The sequence below is a fragment of the Narcine bancroftii genome, chromosome 3 (genome assembly GCF_036971445.1).
Source record: "Narcine bancroftii isolate sNarBan1 chromosome 3, sNarBan1.hap1, whole genome shotgun sequence".
NCBI classification, from domain to species: Eukaryota; Metazoa; Chordata; class Chondrichthyes; order Torpediniformes; family Narcinidae; genus Narcine; species Narcine bancroftii.
Window position 1 is genome coordinate 145,546,363 of NC_091471.1, and position 22,025 is coordinate 145,568,387.

The following is a 22,025-nucleotide window of genomic DNA, read 5'->3' on the forward strand; positions in this document are numbered from 1 at the left end:
ACCCCCCACATCCTGTACAGCTAACTTTCCTCTTTTAAACTGATCCTTTTGCTTCCCTTGCCTTTCCCTCCCTTTGTCTGGAACCTGTCTATCATCTGTCTGTTATCAGATTTGTCTTCATTTATCACCCCCCCCCCCCCCCCCCCCCACACACTGTATAGCTAACTTTCCTCATTTGACCTGATCCTTTTGCATCTCTTGCCTTTCCCTCCCTTTGTCTGGAACCTGTCAATCAACTGTCTGTTATCAGATTTGTCTTCATTTATCACCCCTCACATCCTGTATAGCTAACTTTCCTCTTTTGACCTGATCCTTTTGCTTCCCTTGCCTTTCCCTCCCTTTGTCTGGAACCTGTCAATCAACTGTCTGTTATCAGATTTGTCTTCATTTATCACCCCCCACATCCTGTATAGCTAACTTTCCTCTTTAGACCTGATCCTTTTGCTTCCCTTGCCTTTCCCTCCCTTTGTCTGGAACCTGTCAATCAACTGTCTGTTATCAGATTTGTCTTCATTTATCACCCCCCACATCCTGTATAGCTAACTTTCTTCATTTGACCTGATCCTTTTGCATCCCTTGCCTTTCCCTCCCTTTGTCTGGAACCTGTCAATCAACTGTCTGTTATCAGATTTGTCTTCATTTATCACCCCCCACATCCTGTATAGCTAACTTTCCTCTTTTGACCTGATCCTTTTGCTTCCCTTGCCTTTCCCTCCCTTTGTCTGGTACCTGTCAATCAACTGTCTGTTATCAGATTTGTCTTCATTTATCACCCCCCACATCCTGTATAGCTAACTTTCCTCATTTGACCTGATCCTTTTGCATCCCTTGCCTTTCCCTCCCTTTGTCTGGAACCTGTCAATCAACTGTCTGTTATCAGATTTGTCTTCATTTATCACCCCCCACATCCTGTATAGCTAACTTTCCTCTTTAGACCTGATCCTTTTGCTTCCCTTGCCTTTCCCTCCATTGGTCTGGAACCTGTCAATCAACTGTCTGTTATCAGATTTGTCTTCATTTATCACCCCGCACATCCTGTATAGCTAACTTTCCTCATTTGACCTGATCCTTTTGCATCCCTTGCCTTTCCTTCCCTTTGTCTGGAACCTTTCAATCAACTGTCTGTTATCAGATTTGTCTTCATTTATCACCCCCCACATCCTGTATAGCTAACTTTCCTCTTTAGACCTGATCCTTTTGCTTCCCTTGCCTTTCCCTCCCTTTGTCTGGAACCTGTCTATCAACTGTCTGTTATCAGATTTGTCTTCATTTATCACCCCCCCACATCCTGTATAGCTAACTTTCCTCTTTTCACCTGATCCTTTTGCTTCCCTTGCCTTTCACTCCCTTTGTCTGGAACCTGTCAATCAACTGTCTGTTATCAGATTTGTGTTCATTTATCACCCCCCACATCCTGTTTAGCCTACTTTCTTCTTTTGACCTGATCCTTTTGCTTCCCTTGCCTTTCCCTCCCTTTGTCTGGAACCTGTCAATCAACTGTCTGTTATCAGATTTGTTTTCATTTATCACCCCCCACATCCTGTATAGCTAACTTTCCTCATTTGACCTGATCCTTTTGCATCCCTTGCCTTTCCCTCCCTTTGTCTGGAACCTGTCAATCAACTGTCTGTTATCAGATTTGTCTTCATTTATCACCCCCCACATCCTGTATAGCTAACTTTCCTCTTTTGACCTGATCCTTTTGCTTCCCTTGCCTTTCACTCCCTTTGTCTGGAACCTGTCAATCAACTGTCTGTTATCAGATTTGTCTTCATTTATCACCCCCCACATCCTGTATAGCTAACTTTCTTCTTTTGACCTGATCCTTTTGCTTCCCTTGCCTTTCCCTCCCTTTGTCTGGAACCTGTCTATCAACTGTCTGTTGTCAGATTTGTCTTCATTTATCACCCCCCACATCCTGTATAGCTAACTTTCCTCTTTTGAACTGATCCTTTTGCTTCCCTTGCCTTTCCCTCCCTTTGTCTGGAACCTGTCAATCAACTGTCTGTTATCAGATTTGTCTTCATTTATCACCCCGCACATCCTGTATAGCTAACTTTCCTCATTTGACCTGATCCTTTTGCATCCCTTGCCTTTCCCTCCCTTTGTCTGGAACCTGTCAATCAACTGTCTGTTATCAGATTTGTCTTCATTTATCACCCCCCACATCCTGTCAAGCTAACTTTCCTCATTTGACCTGATCCTTTTGCATCCCTTGCCTTTCCCTCCCTTTGTCTGGAACCTGTCAATCAACTGTCTGTTATCAGATTTGTCTTCATTTATCACCCCCACATCCTGTATAGCTAACTTTCCTCTTTTGACCTGATCCTTTTGCTTCCCTTGCCTTTCACTCCCTTTGTCTGGAACCTGTCAATCAACTGTCTGTTATCAGATTTGTCTTCATTTATCACCCCCCACATCCTGTATAGCTAACTTTCTTCTTTTGACCTGATCCTTTTGCTTCCCTTGCCTTTCCCTCCCTTTGTCTGGAACCAGTCCATCAACTGTCTGTTATCAGATTTGTCTTCATTTATCACCCCCCACATCCTGTATAGCTAACTTTCTTCATTTGACCTGATCCTTTTGCATCCCTTGCCTTTCCCTCCCTTTGTCTGGAACCTGTCAATCAACTGTCTGTTATTAGATTTGTCTTCATTTATCACCCCCCAAATCCTGTATAGCTAACTTTCCTCTTTTGACCTATTCCTTTTGCTTCCCTTGCCTTTCCCTCCCTTTGTCTGGAACCTGTCAATCAACTGTCTGTTATCAGATTTGTCTTCATTTATCACACCCCACATCCTGTATAGCAAACTTTCCTCATTTGACCTGATCCTTTTGCATCCCTTGCCTTTCCCTCCCTTTGTCTGGAACCTGTCAATCAACTGTCTGTTATCAGATTTGTCTTCATTTATCACCCCCCACATCCTGTAGAGCTAACTTTCCTCATTTGACCTGATCCTTTTGCATCCCTTGCCTTTCCCTCCCTTTGTCTGGAACCTGTCAATCAACTGTCTGTTATCAGATTTGTCTTCATTTATCACCCCCCACATCCTGTATAGCTAACTTTCCTCTTTTGACCTTATCCTTTTGCTTCCCTTGCCTTTCCCTCCCATTGTCTGGAACCTGTCAATAAACTGTCTGTTATCAGATTTGTCTTCATTTATCACCCCCCACATCCTGTATAGCTAACTTTCCTCATTTGACCTGATCCTTTTGCATCCCTTGCCTTTCCCTCCCTTTTTCTGGAACCTGTCAATCAACTGTCTGTTATCAGATTTGTCTTCATTTATCACCCACCACATCCTGTATAGCTAACTTTCCTCTTTTGACCTGATCCTTTTGCTTCCCTTGCCTTTCCCTCCCTTTGTCTGGAACCTGTCAATCAACTGTCTGTTATCAGATTTGTCTTCATTTATCACCCCCCACATCCTGTATAGCTAACTTTCCTCTTTTAAACTGATCCTTTTGCTTCCCTTGCCTTTCCCTCCCTTTGTCTGGAACCTGTCTATCATCTGTCTGTTATCAGATTTGTCTTCATTTATCACCCCCCCCCCCCCCCCCACATCCTGTATAGCTAACTTTCCTCATTTGACCTGATCCTTTTGCATCTCTTGCCTTTCCCTCCCTTTGTCTGGAACCTGTCAATCAACTGTCTGTTATCAGATTTGTCTTCATTTATCACCCCTCACATCCTGTATAGCTAACTTTCCTCTTTTGACCTGATCCTTTTGCTTCCCTTGCCTTTCCCTCCCTTTGTCTGGAACCTGTCAATCAACTGTCTGTTATCAGATTTGTCTTCATTTATCACCCCCCACATCCTGTATAGCTAACTTTCCTCTTTAGACCTGATCCTTTTGCTTCCCTTGCCTTTCCCTCCCTTTGTCTGGAACCTGTCAATCAACTGTCTGTTATCAGATTTGTCTTCATTTATCACCCCCCACATCCTGTATAGCTAACTTTCTTCATTTGACCTGATCCTTTTGCATCCCTTGCCTTTCCCTCCCTTTGTCTGGAACCTGTCAATCAACTGTCTGTTATCAGATTTGTCTTCATTTATCACCCCCCACATCCTGTATAGCTAACTTTCCTCTTTTGACCTGATCCTTTTGCTTCCCTTGCCTTTCCCTCCCTTTGTCTGGAACCTGTCAATCAACTGTCTGTTATCAGATTTGTCTTCATTTATCACCCACCACATCCTGTATAGCTAACTTTCCTCATTTGACCTGATCCTTTTGCATCCCTTGCCTTTCCCTCCCTTTTTCTGGAACCTGTCAATCAACTGTCTGTTATCAGATTTGTCTTCATTTATCACCCCCCACATCCTGTAGAGCTAACTTTCCTCATTTGACCTGATCCTTTTGCATCCCTTGCCTTTCCCTCCCTTTGTCTGGAACCTGTCAATCAACTGTCTGTTATCAGATTTGTCTTCATTTATCACCCCCCACATCCTGTATAGCTAACTTTCCTCTTTTGACCTTATCCTTTTGCTTCCCTTGCCTTTCCCTCCCATTGTCTGGAACCTGTCAATAAACTGTCTGTTATCAGATTTGTCTTCATTTATCACCCCCCACATCCTGTATAGCTAACTTTCCTCATTTGACCTGATCCTTTTGCATCCCTTGCCTTTCCCTCCCTTTTTCTGGAACCTGTCAATCAACTGTCTGTTATCAGATTTGTCTTCATTTATCACCCACCACATCCTGTATAGCTAACTTTCCTCTTTTGACCTGATCCTTTTGCTTCCCTTGCCTTTCCCTCCCTTTGTCTGGAACCTGTCAATCAACTGTCTGTTATCAGATTTGTCTTCATTTATCACCCCCCACATCCTGTATAGCTAACTTTCCTCTTTAGACCTGATCCTTTTGCTTCCCTTGCCTTTCACTCCCTTTGTCTGGAACCTGTCTATCAACTGTCTGTTGTCAGATTTGTCTTCATTTATCACCCCCCACATCCTGTATAGCTAACTTTCCTCATTTGACCTGATCCTTTTGCTTCCCTTGCCTTTCCCTCCCTTTGTCTGGAACCTGTCAATCAACTGTCTGTTATCAGATTTGTCTTCATTTATCACCCCCCACATCCTGTATAGCTAACTTTCCTCTTTTGACCTGATCCTTTTGCTTCCCTTGCCTTTCACTCCCTTTGTCTGGAACCTGTCAATCAACTGTCTGTTATCAGATTTGTCTTCATTTATCACCCCCCACATCCTGTATAGCTAACTTTCTTCTTTTGACCTGATCCTTTTGCTTCCCTTGCCTTTCCCTCCCTTTGTCTGGAACCTGTCTATCAACTGTCTGTTGTCAGATTTGTCTTCATTTATCACCCCCCACATCCTGTATAGCTAACTTTCCTCTTTTGAACTGATCCTTTTGCTTCCCTTGCCTTTCCCTCCCTTTGTCTGGAACCTGTCAATCAACTGTCTGTTATCAGATTTGTCTTCATTTATCACCCCGCACATCCTGTATAGCTAACTTTCCTCATTTGACCTGATCCTTTTGCATCCCTTGCCTTTCCCTCCCTTTGTCTGGAACCTGTCAATCAACTGTCTGTTATCAGATTTGTCTTCATTTATCACCCCCCACATCCTGTCAAGCTAACTTTCCTCATTTGACCTGATCCTTTTGCATCCCTTGCCTTTCCCTCCCTTTGTCTGGAACCTGTCAATCAACTGTCTGTTATCAGATTTGTCTTCATTTATCACCCCCACATCCTGTATAGCTAACTTTCCTCTTTTGACCTGATCCTTTTGCTTCCCTTGCCTTTCACTCCCTTTGTCTGGAACCTGTCAATCAACTGTCTGTTATCAGATTTGTCTTCATTTATCACCCCCCACATCCTGTATAGCTAACTTTCTTCTTTTGACCTGATCCTTTTGCTTCCCTTGCCTTTCCCTCCCTTTGTCTGGAACCAGTCCATCAACTGTCTGTTATCAGATTTGTCTTCATTTATCACCCCCCACATCCTGTATAGCTAACTTTCTTCATTTGACCTGATCCTTTTGCATCCCTTGCCTTTCCCTCCCTTTGTCTGGAACCTGTCAATCAACTGTCTGTTATTAGATTTGTCTTCATTTATCACCCCCCAAATCCTGTATAGCTAACTTTCCTCTTTTGACCTATTCCTTTTGCTTCCCTTGCCTTTCCCTCCCTTTGTCTGGAACCTGTCAATCAACTGTCTGTTATCAGATTTGTCTTCATTTATCACACCCCACATCCTGTATAGCAAACTTTCCTCATTTGACCTGATCCTTTTGCATCCCTTGCCTTTCCCTCCCTTTGTCTGGAACCTGTCAATCAACTGTCTGTTATCAGATTTGTCTTCATTTATCACCCCCCACATCCTGTAGAGCTAACTTTCCTCATTTGACCTGATCCTTTTGCATCCCTTGCCTTTCCCTCCCTTTGTCTGGAACCTGTCAATCAACTGTCTGTTATCAGATTTGTCTTCATTTATCACCCCCCACATCCTGTATAGCTAACTTTCCTCTTTTGACCTTATCCTTTTGCTTCCCTTGCCTTTCCCTCCCATTGTCTGGAACCTGTCAATAAACTGTCTGTTATCAGATTTGTCTTCATTTATCACCCCCCACATCCTGTATAGCTAACTTTCCTCATTTGACCTGATCCTTTTGCATCCCTTGCCTTTCCCTCCCTTTTTCTGGAACCTGTCAATCAACTGTCTGTTATCAGATTTGTCTTCATTTATCACCCACCACATCCTGTATAGCTAACTTTCCTCTTTTGACCTGATCCTTTTGCTTCCCTTGCCTTTCCCTCCCTTTGTCTGGAACCTGTCAATCAACTGTCTGTTATCAGATTTGTCTTCATTTATCACCCCCCACATCCTGTATAGCTAACTTTCCTCTTTTAAACTGATCCTTTTGCTTCCCTTGCCTTTCCCTCCCTTTGTCTGGAACCTGTCTATCATCTGTCTGTTATCAGATTTGTCTTCATTTATCACCCCCCCCCCCCCCCCACATCCTGTATAGCTAACTTTCCTCATTTGACCTGATCCTTTTGCATCTCTTGCCTTTCCCTCCCTTTGTCTGGAACCTGTCAATCAACTGTCTGTTATCAGATTTGTCTTCATTTATCACCCCTCACATCCTGTATAGCTAACTTTCCTCTTTTGACCTGATCCTTTTGCTTCCCTTGCCTTTCCCTCCCTTTGTCTGGAACCTGTCAATCAACTGTCTGTTATCAGATTTGTCTTCATTTATCACCCCCCACATCCTGTATAGCTAACTTTCCTCTTTAGACCTGATCCTTTTGCTTCCCTTGCCTTTCCCTCCCTTTGTCTGGAACCTGTCAATCAACTGTCTGTTATCAGATTTGTCTTCATTTATCACCCCCCACATCCTGTATAGCTAACTTTCTTCATTTGACCTGATCCTTTTGCATCCCTTGCCTTTCCCTCCCTTTGTCTGGAACCTGTCAATCAACTGTCTGTTATCAGATTTGTCTTCATTTATCACCCCCCACATCCTGTATAGCTAACTTTCCTCTTTTGACCTGATCCTTTTGCTTCCCTTGCCTTTCCCTCCCTTTGTCTGGAACCTGTCAATCAACTGTCTGTTATCAGATTTGTCTTCATTTATCACCCACCACATCCTGTATAGCTAACTTTCCTCATTTGACCTGATCCTTTTGCATCCCTTGCCTTTCCCTCCCTTTTTCTGGAACCTGTCAATCAACTGTCTGTTATCAGATTTGTCTTCATTTATCACCCCCCACATCCTGTAGAGCTAACTTTCCTCATTTGACCTGATCCTTTTGCATCCCTTGCCTTTCCCTCCCTTTGTCTGGAACCTGTCAATCAACTGTCTGTTATCAGATTTGTCTTCATTTATCACCCCCCACATCCTGTATAGCTAACTTTCCTCTTTTGACCTTATCCTTTTGCTTCCCTTGCCTTTCCCTCCCATTGTCTGGAACCTGTCAATAAACTGTCTGTTATCAGATTTGTCTTCATTTATCACCCCCCACATCCTGTATAGCTAACTTTCCTCATTTGACCTGATCCTTTTGCATCCCTTGCCTTTCCCTCCCTTTTTCTGGAACCTGTCAATCAACTGTCTGTTATCAGATTTGTCTTCATTTATCACCCACCACATCCTGTATAGCTAACTTTCCTCTTTTGACCTGATCCTTTTGCTTCCCTTGCCTTTCCCTCCCTTTGTCTGGAACCTGTCAATCAACTGTCTGTTATCAGATTTGTCTTCATTTATCACCCCCCACATCCTGTATAGCTAACTTTCCTCTTTTAAACTGATCCTTTTGCTTCCCTTGCCTTTCCCTCCCTTTGTCTGGAACCTGTCTATCATCTGTCTGTTATCAGATTTGTCTTCATTTATCACCCCCCCCCCCCCCCCCACATCCTGTATAGCTAACTTTCCTCATTTGACCTGATCCTTTTGCATCTCTTGCCTTTCCCTCCCTTTGTCTGGAACCTGTCAATCAACTGTCTGTTATCAGATTTGTCTTCATTTATCACCCCTCACATCCTGTATAGCTAACTTTCCTCTTTTGACCTGATCCTTTTGCTTCCCTTGCCTTTCCCTCCCTTTGTCTGGAACCTGTCAATCAACTGTCTGTTATCAGATTTGTCTTCATTTATCACCCCCCACATCCTGTATAGCTAACTTTCCTCTTTAGACCTGATCCTTTTGCTTCCCTTGCCTTTCCCTCCCTTTGTCTGGAACCTGTCAATCAACTGTCTGTTATCAGATTTGTCTTCATTTATCACCCCCCACATCCTGTATAGCTAACTTTCTTCATTTGACCTGATCCTTTTGCATCCCTTGCCTTTCCCTCCCTTTGTCTGGAACCTGTCAATCAACTGTCTGTTATCAGATTTGTCTTCATTTATCACCCCCCACATCCTGTATAGCTAACTTTCCTCTTTTGACCTGATCCTTTTGCTTCCCTTGCCTTTCCCTCCCTTTGTCTGGAACCTGTCAATCAACTGTCTGTTATCAGATTTGTCTTCATTTATCACCCCCCACATCCTGTATAGCTAACTTTCCTCATTTGACCTGATCCTTTTGCATCCCTTGCCTTTCCCTCCCTTTGTCTGGAACCTGTCAATCAACTGTCTGTTATCAGATTTGTCTTCATTTATCACCCCCCATATCCTGTATAGCTAACTTTCCTCTTTTGACCTGATCCTTTTGCTTCCCTTGCCTTTCCCTCCCTTTGTCTGGATCCTGTCAATCAACTGTCTGTTATCAGATTTGTCTTCATTTATCACCCCGCACATCCTGTATAGCTAACTTTCCTCATTTGACCTGATCCTTTTGCATCCCTTGCCTTTCCTTCCCTTTGTCTGGAACCTGTCAATCAACTGTCTGTTATCAGATTTGTCTTCATTTATCACCCCCCACATCCTGTATAGCTAACTTTCCTCTTTAGACCTGATCCTTTTGCTTCCCTTGCCTTTCCCTCCCTTTGTCTGGAACCTGTCTATCAACTGTCTGTTATCAGATTTGTCTTCATTTATCACCCCCCACATCCTGTCAAGCTAACTTTCCTCATTTGACCTGATCCTTTTGCATCCCTTGCCTTTCCCTCCCTTTGTCTGGAACCTGTCAATCAACTGTCTGTTATCAGATTTGTCTTCATTTATCACCCCCCACATCCTGTATAGCTAACTTTCCTCTTTTGACCTGATCCTTTTGCTTCCCTTGCCTTTCACTCCCTTTGTCTGGAACCTGTTAATCAACTGTCTGTTATCAGATTTGTCTTCATTTATCACCCCCCACATCCTGTATAGCTAACTTTCTTCTTTTGACCTGATCCTTTTGCTTCCCTTGCCTTTCCCTCCCTTTGTCTGGAACCTGTCAATCAACTGTCTGTTATCAGATTTGTCTTCATTTATCACCCACCACATCCTGTATAGCTAACTTTCCTCATTTGACCTGATCCTTTTGCATCCCTTGCCTTTCCCTCCCTTTTTCTGGAACCTGTCAATCAACTGTCTGTTATCAGATTTGTCTTCATTTATCACCCCCCACATCCTGTATAGCTAACTTTCCTCTTTTGAACTGATCCTTTTGCTTCCCTTGCCTTTCCCTCCCTTTGTCTGGAACCTGTCAATCAACTGTCTGTTATCAGATTTGTCTTCATTTATCACCCCGCACATCCTGTATAGCTAACTTTCCTCATTTGACCTGATCCTTTTGCATCCCTTGCCTTTCCCTCCCTTTGTCTGGAACCTGTCAATCAACTGTCTGTTATCAGATTTGTCTTCATTTATCACCCCCCACATCCTGTATAGCTAACTTTCCTCTTTTGACCTGATCCTTTTGCTTCCCTTGCCTTTCCCTCCCTTTGTCTGGAACCTGTCAATCAACTGTCTGTTATTCTTCACCCCTCCTTGGTTCACCACTCCTCTATTGGCCCCTCCTATCCTGTCCTCATTACATGAGGTATCTCCCAAGGTTGTTGCCAGTCACCTTGTAGGTGCACACACCAAGCACCAGAGGGTGGCAGATGCCTGTGCAGTTTCACCTCACCAAGGATTGAATGAACACTTTTGGAAAGGAAGAGGATTTGTAATTTTGTATTGTGTTGCGGGGATTTTTAACAGTTTACCGTGCCAAGTAAAAGTTGTCCCATGCCATCCTGAGATAAGTGGTCGATTCTCAGAGCATTGTCGTTCTCTTTTTTTCTACATTGCTATTTCACATTCTTGTGAGCTGTGCCATTTTATTTTGTGGTTCATTCTCTCCGAGCATTACTTTTGCTTTCTTGCATATCTTCAGTGAAATAAGTCCAAGCAACGCTCCTGAATATCTGCTGAACCAATGCCAACAGCCTGGAGTTGGCCAAAGGGTGTCAACCACAGAGTAGTACATTAATTTCTTTGTGGTAGATATTGAAAACTTGCTGGAGAGACAAAAGAGGGGATATTGACCTTGCATCTCACTGCTTTAATTATGCAGCATGAAACAGTGTATTGTACTGCATATGATTGTTCAAAAGTTTAGATCAAACATTTCTTTTAATTCTTGCATTATGCCACTCATGTTTTTGTCCACAGGGAATACTACATACCTCTGGGAGTTCCTCCTTGACTTATTACAAGACAAAAATACATGCCCTCGGTACATAAAATGGACTCAGCGGGAGAAGGGCATCTTCAAACTGGTTGATTCTAAGGCGGTGTCTAAACTTTGGGGAAAGCACAAGAACAAACCAGACATGAATTATGAGACAATGGGTAGGGCACTCAGGTAACTGTTACCTCAAATGAAGTAGCTCTTCAACTCTGATAACTGAATTCGTACTTTTTGATCACAATTTGATTACTTCAATGAAAATAACAGTGAAGAAAAATTTAGCCTTCCGATTTGATTTTTGGGTTATTCTAAAGGTGGTACCTGTGATTTAGGCCTTACCAATGAATGAATGAGAAGAGAGGCTGGCATGTGCCTGGAATGTTTTTGCCATCAGCTGGCCTGGCATATTGTGCTCAGCAGAGTAGGGGAAGGGATTTCTCAGGTTGGAGAGCAAGGCAGAGTGTTGTGAGAGAGTAAAGGGCCATGGAAAGAGGAGGCACACATAGTTGGCCAAAGAATTCAATAGAGTGGAGGGTGGGTTAAAGATGGGAAGAATGAGAGGAATTTGGCCTGTGGCGGGGAGAATTAAAAGCGAGAAGATCTTGGAAGATTTGGAGGGTGGGAGAAAGCAGTGTGTAGTGCATTATGATACTGGAGTTCATATATGCTTGTGCATGCATGCATGTTTGTGAATGACCTGTAATGTGAATGAACCTGGTCGTTGGCAGTCATCTAAGAACTCTTTGCCTTAGATTAAGATCTTGCTCTGTTAATCCAGTGCTTAGTTGGTGCTCCACATGAGAATTTTCACTGTTTGAAACCTGAGAAAATCTGGGACCCTCTGAACAGAGGATCATTGATGTTGAGGTACAGCTTTGAGTGAGGCAGAATGGGCAGGAGGTAGCTAGTTTAAAGAACAAGATAATGGGGACACCTTCACCTGGCAGGGCAAGCTGGAAAGGAACACTGCCTTTATACCGTCAGCTTCACCACACTTTGAGCTTGCTGGGCATATCATCAACTCCCCTGAACATCAATCCATAGCAAAATGGTTATCAGAAACTAATCCTATAGGCTATGGTTGTAGCCAAGGAGAATTTCTACTTCATCCATGGGAAAAAAAAAACCCTAGTCTCATTCCCAGGAGGAGGCAAAGTAATCTTCCTAGGTGCCAGGATTGGAAAAGAAGCAATACTCTGGCAAAAAAAGAAATAGGGAAAATTAATTCCAATCGAATCCCCCAATTAAAATGCTAGGATCAAAATCTTCTTAAGACCAGCTCCTTGAATCATTATTGAAATGAGCACAAGAACATGCAGGTTTCCTCTAAGTCTTCCAGTTTCCTCCTAGATCCCAGTGATGTGCTAGTAGGGGACTATTGTCGATTGTCTTATTTTCTTTAAGCAGCAGAAAAATCAAAAGGGGAAGTTGGTTTGCATGTCTTGGAGAATAGTTGCGGGTCTAAAGGGGAATAAGACAAAAGAAAATCAGACTGATGGGTTGTTCTGCTTAGAGCTAGGATGGAGTCAGTGGGCTGAATGGCAACCTTCTATGACATAATTACTTTGATGAGACCTCATTGTCCTCATCCTGATCCAGATAATGACATCTCTGAGATTATTTTATTAGCCAAATGAGAACAAGTAAATCTCCACCAGCTATTTAATCATCATATCAAAATCGGACTGACCATTGCCTAAATAACTCTGATTTCCCATTAATCTGATCCCAAAACAATGCAGAATTGAGGCCACCAAAAATCAGTTGGTTTCAAAGAACCTGAAAAGACAGGGTCCCTCAAACAACCTGGTGATATCAATGGCCACTTTCCCACCAGTGTGGACTGCCTTAAAACACCTGGCCTACTAGAAAGGAGCAGGACTGGTTTGATCAGAATGAACCAGGAGATGCATAATTTATTAACTGCAGGGAATTTTTGGATTAGAAGCTCCATCACATAGAAACAGAAACATAGAAGATAGGAGCAGGAGTAGGTCATTCGAGCCTGCTCCGCCATTCAACGAGATCATGGCTGATCTTAAAGTTCAGTACCCCGTCCCTGCCTTCTCTCCGTAACCTTTAATACCTTTATACTGAAGAAATAGATCTAATTCCCTCTTAAATATATTTAATGAACCTGCCTCTACTGCCCTCTGTGGCAATGAATTCCACAGATTCACCACCCTCTGGGTCAAGAAATTCCTTCTCATCTCGGTCCTAAATGGTTTGCCTATTATCCTCAAACCATGGCCCCGGGTTCTGGATTTTCCCATCATTGGAAACATCCCATCTGCATCCATTCTGTCCAGTCCTGCCAGAATTTTATATGTCTCTATGAGATCCCCTCTCAATCTTCTAAACTCCAGGGAGTACAATCCCAATTTGCGCAATCTTTCTTCATAAGTCATTCCTGCCATTTCAGGTATCAGCCTGAACATCCTTCCTTAGATAAGGTGATCAAAACTGCACACAATACTCCAGGTGTGGTCTCACCAAGGCCCTGTACAGCTGCAGTAAGGTGTCCTTGTTCCTATACTCAAACCCTCTTGATATGAAGGCCAACATACCATTTGCCTTTTTAACCGCCTGCTGTACCTGCATGCTCGCCTTCAGATGTACAAGTACCCCTAGGTGTCTCTGCACTCCCCATCTCTTAATCTATTGCCATTGAAATAGTAATCTGCCCTCCGGTTTGTATTACCAAAGTGGATAACCTCACATTTATCCACATTGTAGTGCATTTGCCATGTATCTGCCCAGTCCCTCAATTTATCCAAATCACACTGGAGCTTCCTGATCCCCTCTTCCATGCACACAACCCCTCCTAGCTTAGTGTCGTCTGCAAATTTGGAGATATTACATCCAATCCCCTCATCCAGATCATTAATGTAAATTGTGAACAGCTGGGGTCCCAGTACAGATCCCTGTGGCACTACACTGGTCACCGCCTGCCACTCAGAAAATGAGCCATTTATCCCAACTCTCTGTCTTCTACCTGCCAGCCAGTTCTCAATCCACATCAATAATTTGCCCCCAATCCCATGAGCCTTGATTTTGGAAGCCAGTCGTTTATGTGGGACCTTATCGAAGGCCTTTTGGAAGTCCAGGTACACCACATCCACTGGCTCTTCCCCATCTATTTTACCTGTCACCATCTCAAAGAATTCCAATAGATTTGTCAAGCTCGATTTACCTTTTGTAAATCCATGTTGACTCCATCCGATCCCTGCTCTGCTAGTCATATGCTCCGCTATTACATCCTTAATAATGGATTCCATCATTTTGCCCACTACTGATGTAAGGCTCACCAGCCTATAATTCCCCGCTTTTTCTCCCCCCCCCCTTTTTTTTAAATTTTTTTTAATTTTTCACACCATAAACCACATTGACCATGATACATACATTTTCCTTTTCAAATATATACAGTGTCATTTTCTCCCCCCCCTCCCATCCCACCCTCCCTACCTCCCCCCCCATCCATTTAAAGTAGAAAATCTAAGATACATTAATCCAGTCAAACAATGTTGTCATTCAATAAAAATAAACAAGAAATTCCACTGAGTCAATTCTTTTCATTTCCTTCTCCTTTTGTTAATTTAGGTAGTGAATGTCCCCAGTAGGTTTTCTCTAATGTGTTTCATGTAAGGCTCCCATATTTGTTCAAATATTTCAATATTATTTCTTAAACTATATGTTATTTTTTCTAATGGAATTTCTATGTACCATTGTTGTATTTTCAAATTATCTTCCAATTTCCAGGTTGACATAATACATTTTTTTGCTACGGCTAGAGCTATCTTAACAAATCTTTTTTGTGCACCATCCAAATCAAGTCCAAATTCTTTGTTTTTTATGTTACTTCGGAGGAAGATCTCTGGATTTTTTGGTATATTGTTTTCTGTAATTTTATTTAATATCTGGTTTAGATCTTCCCAAAATTTTTCAACTTTCTCACATGTCCAGATTGCATGAATTGTTGTTCCCATTTGTTTTTTTTACATCGAAAACATCTGTCAGATACTGTTGGGTCCCATTTATTTAACTTTTGAGGTGTAATGTATAGCCTGTGCATCCAGTTATATTGTATCATACGTAACCTCGTATTTATTGTATTTCTCATCGTTCCAGGACATAATTTCTTCCATGTTTCCTTTTTTATCTTTATATTTAAATCTTGTTCCCATTTTTGTTTAGTTTTACCATTTGTTTCCTCATTCTCCTTTCCTTGCAGTTTAATATACATATTTGTTATAAATCTTTTGATTATCATTGTATCTGTAATCACATATTCAAAGTTACTTCCCTCTGGTAACCTCAGACTGCTTCCTAATTTGTCCTTCAAGTAGGATCTCAATTGGTAATATGCCAGCACTGTATCTTGAGTTATATTGTATTTATCTTTCATTTGTTCAAAGGATAATAATCTATTTCCTGAAAAACAATTTTCTATTCTTTTGATCCCTTTTCTCTCCCATTCTCTAAAGGAAAGGTTATCTATTGTAAAAGGGAGTAGTTTTGGTAATTGGTAATTTGTTTTATTCCTTTCTACATGAATCTTTTTCCAAATATTGAGGAGATGATGTAATACTGGAGAACTCCTACGTTGTACCAATTTTTCATCCCTTTTATATAATATGTGTTCAGGTATCTTTTCCCCTATTTTATCTAGTTCTAATCTAGTTTTAAATAGTGGGGTAACATTAGCTACCCTCCAATCCATGGGTACTGATCCTGAGTCTATCGAGTTCTGGAATATAATTCTTAAAGCATCTGCTATCTGAATGGCCACTTCCTTATGTACCCTAGGATGTAGATTATCAGGCCCTTGGGATTTATCTGCCTTCAATCCCATCAGTTTCCCCAAGACCATGTCCTTAGAGATACTGATTTCTTTCAGTTCCTCCCTTGCATTAGTCTCTATGTTTCCCAACATCCTTGGGAGGTTATTTGTATCCTCTCTCGTAAAAACAGAACTAAAGTAAGAATTTAATTGGTGTGCCATTTCCTTATTCCCCATTATATATTCCCCTGATTCCGATTGCAAGGGACCTACTCTGGATTTCACTAATCAAAAGATCAAAAGAAACAGCTGATAGTGGGTTGAAAGTACACTGACCCATCTATTGCTAATGGCTACAATGTGATGGTTTTCAGTGCTGAAAAAGCCATGTTTGGCCCACATGGGTCAGTGTCCAATGGCACAGTTCAGGTAATGTCAGTTCTTTGCAGCTCCAGCGTCCCAGATTCAACGCTGACCTCTGATACTGTCATTGTTGAGTTTGCATGTTCTCCCTGTAACTGCACTAGTTTTTTCAAGAAGCTCTGCTTTTGTTCCTCACCTCAAAGGCTGGAGGATTGGTAGGTAGATTGATTTACTGTAAATGGCCCCTAGTGTATAGTTGAGTGTTAGAATTTGTGTTGGGGAGGGGGGGTGGTGGTGGGGGGAGAGATTGGGAATGTAGAGAAAATAAAATGGGATGAATGGATGATGTTCAATGTAGACTCATTGGGCTGAATGGCCTATTTCCATGCTGTATGATTAACTTGCAGATGATTATCAAGGAGGGATGCAGTCTGACCATGAAGGAAGAAGCACTTCAAAATATTCCTCCACCACTGCTGCCCTTGACTTTTTTCCACAGATTTTGCCAATCAGTGCTAAATGTATAACTGTGCCACTACCTTTGATTGATAAGCAGAACTTGCCAATCGAAAAACCAAGGAGCCTCAGGAGTAGGTGGCAAAACCGCCGAGCTTCTAAAATTTGATAGAGTTATCAGGTTGACAGGAAGAAGATGGCATTACCAGGAGGCCTTGGGTGCTGTATTTATCGAGATGATCAAGAATGAAGACACTACTGTTTTTAGCAACTACAGAGACATCTCTCCTGCTGTCAACTTTGTGGACTATTTGACACAGTTCTCAATAACCTCTTTATGGTGACAGACCTGGTCCTTCAAATGAGGCTGGGAAAATCAATCAACCTATTCAACAGATTTCAGATTTATTGTCACCGAGAATATGCACGACTTCGCATACAACCCCGAGATTCTTTACCCTGCGGGAAAGGCAGAATTACCTCTTATTGGTAGCACGGAAAAAAACCAACTCAGCATACACATGTAAACAAATAAAGAAATGAAAGCAAACTGTGCAGTTCAGAGAGAAAAAAATAAAGAGGAAAAGTACGAGTTCTTAAATGAGTCCCTGATTGAGTTTGTTGTTGAGGAGTCTGATGGTGGAGGGGTAGCTGCTGGTCCTGAACCTGGTGGTGCGAGTCTTGTGGCACCTTTACCTCTTTCCTGATGGTAGCAGCGAGAATAGAGCATGTGCTGGGTGGTGTGGATCCTTGATGATTGCTGCTGCTCTCTGATGGCAGTATTCGTTGTAGATGTTCTCAGTTGTGGGGAGGGTTTTGCCTGTGATGTCCTGGGCTCTGCCCACTGCCTTTTGGAAGGCGTAACTTGGTGTCCCCATACCAGACGATGATGCAGTCCGTCAGCACACTTTCCACCACACATCAGTAGAAATTTGCCAGGGTTTCCAATGTCATACCAAACCTCTGCAAACTCTTGAGGAAGTAGAGGCGTTGACGTGATTTTTTTCATAATGCCGTAAGTGTGTTGGGTCCAGGAAAGATCCTCCGGGATAGTGACTCTCAAGAACTTAAATTTGGTCACCCTCTCCACCTCTGATCTCCCAATTATCTCGAGATTGAACACCTCTGGTTTTCCCTTCCCAAAGTCAACGATCAGCTCCTTGGTTTTGGTGAAATTGAGAATGAGATTATTGTTGGTGCACCATTCAGCCAAGTTTTCAATCTCACTCCTGTATGGCCCCTTTTTGTACAATCCACTACCATGATATCATCAGCTAATTTGTAGATGGTGGTGTCATATCAACCTTCACAGTCATTGGTGTATAGCCAATAGAACAGAGGGCTAAGAATGCAGTCCTGTGGTGCTCCCATACTGATGGAGATTGTGGAGGAGATGTTCTTACCAATCCTCCCTGAGGAAATCCAGGATCCAATTACACAGTGGGGTGTAGAGTTCCAGTTCTTGGAGTTTGCTGATGAATTTTGAGGAGATGATACTGATATGTAGTCGATAAAGAGCATCCTGATGTATGCATCTAGGGCTTTGTGTAGATCCTGTGGGATGGCGTCCACCATTGTCCTGTTGCTATGGTAGGCAAATTGGAATGGATCCACGTTGCCACTCAGACAGGAGCTTGTATGTTTCAACACCAGCCTTCCAAAACATTTAATCACCGTTGATGTAAGTGCCACTGGTCGGTAGAAATTTAGGCAGGAAATTGCACTCTTTTTGGGCACCAGTCTGTCTGATTGACCCCTATTTGAAGCAGTTGGCAAGTTGGTCAGCGCACATTTTTATACTCAGCCGGATACTCTGACCGGACCAGATGCTTTCCTCGGATTCACTCTCTGAAAGCAGCCCTCCTCGGATATGGACAGGAGAGGATTATCAGCGGACATGGGGGTGTGCAACAATGACAACTACTTGTGTCTGTAATGCAGTAAAAATCCAAGTCACTTCGTGAAGCATCTTTAAACAAAATATGACAAAGATCTGACTGAGAAGGTATTAAAGCTGAGTGGCCATAAACTTTACCAAAATTGGGTATAAAGATAATCTTAAAGGAAGAATAGTTCAGAAAGAGGACTGAGGCACTTGTATCTAGGAAGCTGAAGGCACAGCAAAAGGATCTAACGTGCACAAAGTACGGAATTGGAGAAAAGCCTAATTTTAGAGGGTTGTAGGGAGGGGTACCAACAGCATGAGAATTTTTAATTATGGGCATTACTTGAACCAATCCATATAGTGACTTCAGAATAATGGCTGAATGAATGTCAGAACCACTAGCGATTTTGTGGGTTAGGATAGGGCCTCAAAGCTTTGTTTGACCTAAAATTTACAGTGGATGGCTTCTATGGTAATACATGCCTGGATCTTGTGGGCTGAAATGGCCTGTTTCCATGCTGTATGTCTAAAATAAAAATAAAAATTAAGCTTTCCAGTGGTGTATGACCTGAAATAGCGCTGAAGGTGGATACAGTAACCGGAATAGTATGTTTCATCTTCCATTACCTGATTTTTTTTTGTTCTCTATCTTCCTTTGCCTGGCACCCACCCACTCCCACAACTACCTTGAATACACACTGTCCCCTCTAAGAATTCCATTCCTTACTCTAAATTCCACCATCCTGTTGCATCTGCTGCCAGGACAAGGTCTTCCATGCCAGATCATCTGAGATGTCCTCCATCTTTAAAATATGTGGCTTTCTCTCTACCACCATCAACTCTTCTGTCACCTGCATATCCCCCATTACCCACACATCTGCCATGGCTCCCTCTGACCCATGTTCAACAAGGACAGGATCCATCATATAATCCTCCACCATCTCTGCCACCTACAATGTGATCTACTACCAGACATGCATTCCTCCTCCTCCTCCCCTTTCCGCATTCTGCAGGGACCACTCCCTTTATGACTCCCATTCGCTCCCTTGGCACTTAGCCCTCTGACTGAAGGAGGTGGTCCATCCACTTGTGCCCACGTTTCCTCCCTCACGACCATTCAGCGCCAAAATAGTCCTTCCAATTGAAGCAACACTTCTCTTGAGAACCTGCAGGGGTCATCTGCATCAGGTACTCCTGTTGTGATCTCCTTTACATCAGAGAGATTGGATGCAGGCTGGGAGATCGCTTTGTTGAGCATTTTGGCTCTGGTCTGCCACAATAGTGGGGATCTCCAAGTGGCCACCTATTTCAATTCCCCGCCCCATTCCCTTGCCGACATGTCTGTCCTTGTCCTCGTGCACTTCCAGACTGAGACCACCTGCAGATTGGAAGGACAACACCTCATATTCTGTCTGGGCACCCTCCAACCAGATGGCATTAATATCAACTTCTCCAGTTTCTATTAGCCCCCATTTCTCTCCCCACCCACTCCCCCCATCTTTCATATGTCTAAGTTCCGTTTCTCTTCCTCTGTCTCCTTTTCCCAGCTCTGCATTCACGGGCAAAAACACCAACCCCCTCTCCTTATCAATTCTCATCTTTCCTCCTGTCTTTCCCTCTATATCTAACTAACACCTTTGTCTATGGTCTGTCCTCCCCCTGCTGATTCTTCCCAGACTTTTAATTCAGATGCTTGTCTACTTTTCACTTGTTCATTGAAGAAGGGTTCAGACCTAAAATGTTGGTTTTATATCTTTTCTTCCTATGGATGCTGTGAGACCTGCTGAGTTCCTCCAGCATTTCTGTGATTTTACTATCTGCCAATCAACTGCCCCTGTCACCCAACACCTCTTACCTTCCCCATCTGTCATCTTTCACTCTTCCCTGGGTCACCAATCGCCTACTGGCCCTTATCCAACCCCTCCCTGTACTAATTATACTGGTTCTCTATTCTGTAGAACTTTGATGAAGGGTTCAACCCGAAATATTGACCAAACCTTTTCTCCCACTGATAGGTGCTGACCACCTCCAGCAGCTTGTTTTTACTCCAGATTCCAGCATCTTTTGTATCTCAAGCTGATGGTGCACATTCTGTATGGTGATAAGGATTGGAGTTGGAAGTGTTGTGAAGGAGTCTGAGGTTTGGTTCAGTCTCTGTTCCTTAGTGGCACTTTCCCATTATTGTTTATATGTGAACTCTCAAGTTTAAGGATCAAGACAAGGCATTCAGCTGATTTTCCTGGTATAAGTTGCACAACAAAATTTTTGGTTCCATTTTATTGAAATCTATCATGATGATAATGGCCTGATAATTTCTTGAAATTCATTTAATTGGCTTTGTACAGAAGTGTTTTAGAGAAACTTCAGAGATCTATGCAGTGTTTGTTCTTTTTATTCAGATTTCCAACATCTGCTGTCTTATTTTTTATTTTTGCACCAGTTCAGTGATCACACAAAATGTTGGGATATCTTATGTTGTGAGAGGCATTATGTCAAAATGGAATTTTTAATTTTTTATTAGGTACTACTATCAAAGAGGGATCCTGGCCAAGGTGGAAGGACAACGCTTGGTCTATCAGTTTAAAGAAATGCCCAAGAACCTGGTAATTATTGATGAAGACAAAACTGAAGCCAATATTGAGGGATCTTATACACCTGAAATAGAAACTGATGTAGTCGACCACTTATCTGAAGGAATTTCCCCATCTTTAGAAAACATCTCTTCTCATATTTCCTCAAAATCTGTGGCAGCTTCCCGAGGGGTGAGGAGTTCAGCACAGCAGAGTGTTGTGAAGGTGGGGAAGGCTGCAGCAGTGAAGGTCTCGTCGGTTGGCCACAGTGGAGTCCTATCTCCAGTGCCTGCAATCTCCCTACCGGTAGTAACTACAACAGTTCCAAGGTTAGTCACTTCCCGAAATGCTAAATTTGATTGTGTTAGTTATGGAAGTTTTGGTTTGGATGCATGTTTGAAACTGGAGGAGGTGATGGGTCAAGGGCACAAGAAAATCCCATTTCTTATTAGTCGCTTGAATAATGCAACTGAAAAGAACAGTAGTTGAGTTCTGAAGGAATATTGAACTCTTGTTCTTTAATTGTATTAATTGCTGCAACAACTCTGCAAATGGAGCTTGTCTACATGCTCTACATATCTTTCGCTAGATCATTGCAACAGTAATTACACAGAAAATGCTGGAAACAGACAGCTTCTGGGGAAGGAGCAACGATGTTAATGTTTGAAGCTGAAGACCCTTCTTTTCAATCTGAAACTCAATCCTCTTTCCTCCTTTTGTGAATAAATTGATCTCTTAACATTTCCTTTTGAATCTGTCCCATTAAATATTGCATTCTTTCAACCTTCCTTTCTTCTCTGGCCTCTTCACTTCTAAGGTTATGAGCACTCAAAATATATTGCATTATGCCACTTGTATCTGTTATGTAACTGGCTTGGATATCATTCACCACATTGGCAAATCCACATTAAACAC

At 42.5% G+C, this 22,025-nt stretch overlaps 1 protein-coding gene across 9 annotated transcripts in view; it reads left to right on the plus strand.

Moving 5' to 3' along the window:
- Positions 1-22,025, plus strand: part of elf2a (E74-like factor 2a (ets domain transcription factor)) — a 145,678-nt gene that overhangs the window by 119,676 nt on the left and 3,977 nt on the right. For all 9 annotated transcript variants that reach the window (XM_069925368.1, XM_069925367.1, XM_069925371.1 and 6 more), the window contains 2 exons: positions 11,038-11,230; positions 21,062-21,439. In XM_069925368.1, the coding sequence (XP_069781469.1) occupies positions 11,038-11,230; positions 21,062-21,439 (571 nt within the window). The remainder of the gene's footprint in view (positions 1-11,037; positions 11,231-21,061; positions 21,440-22,025) is intronic.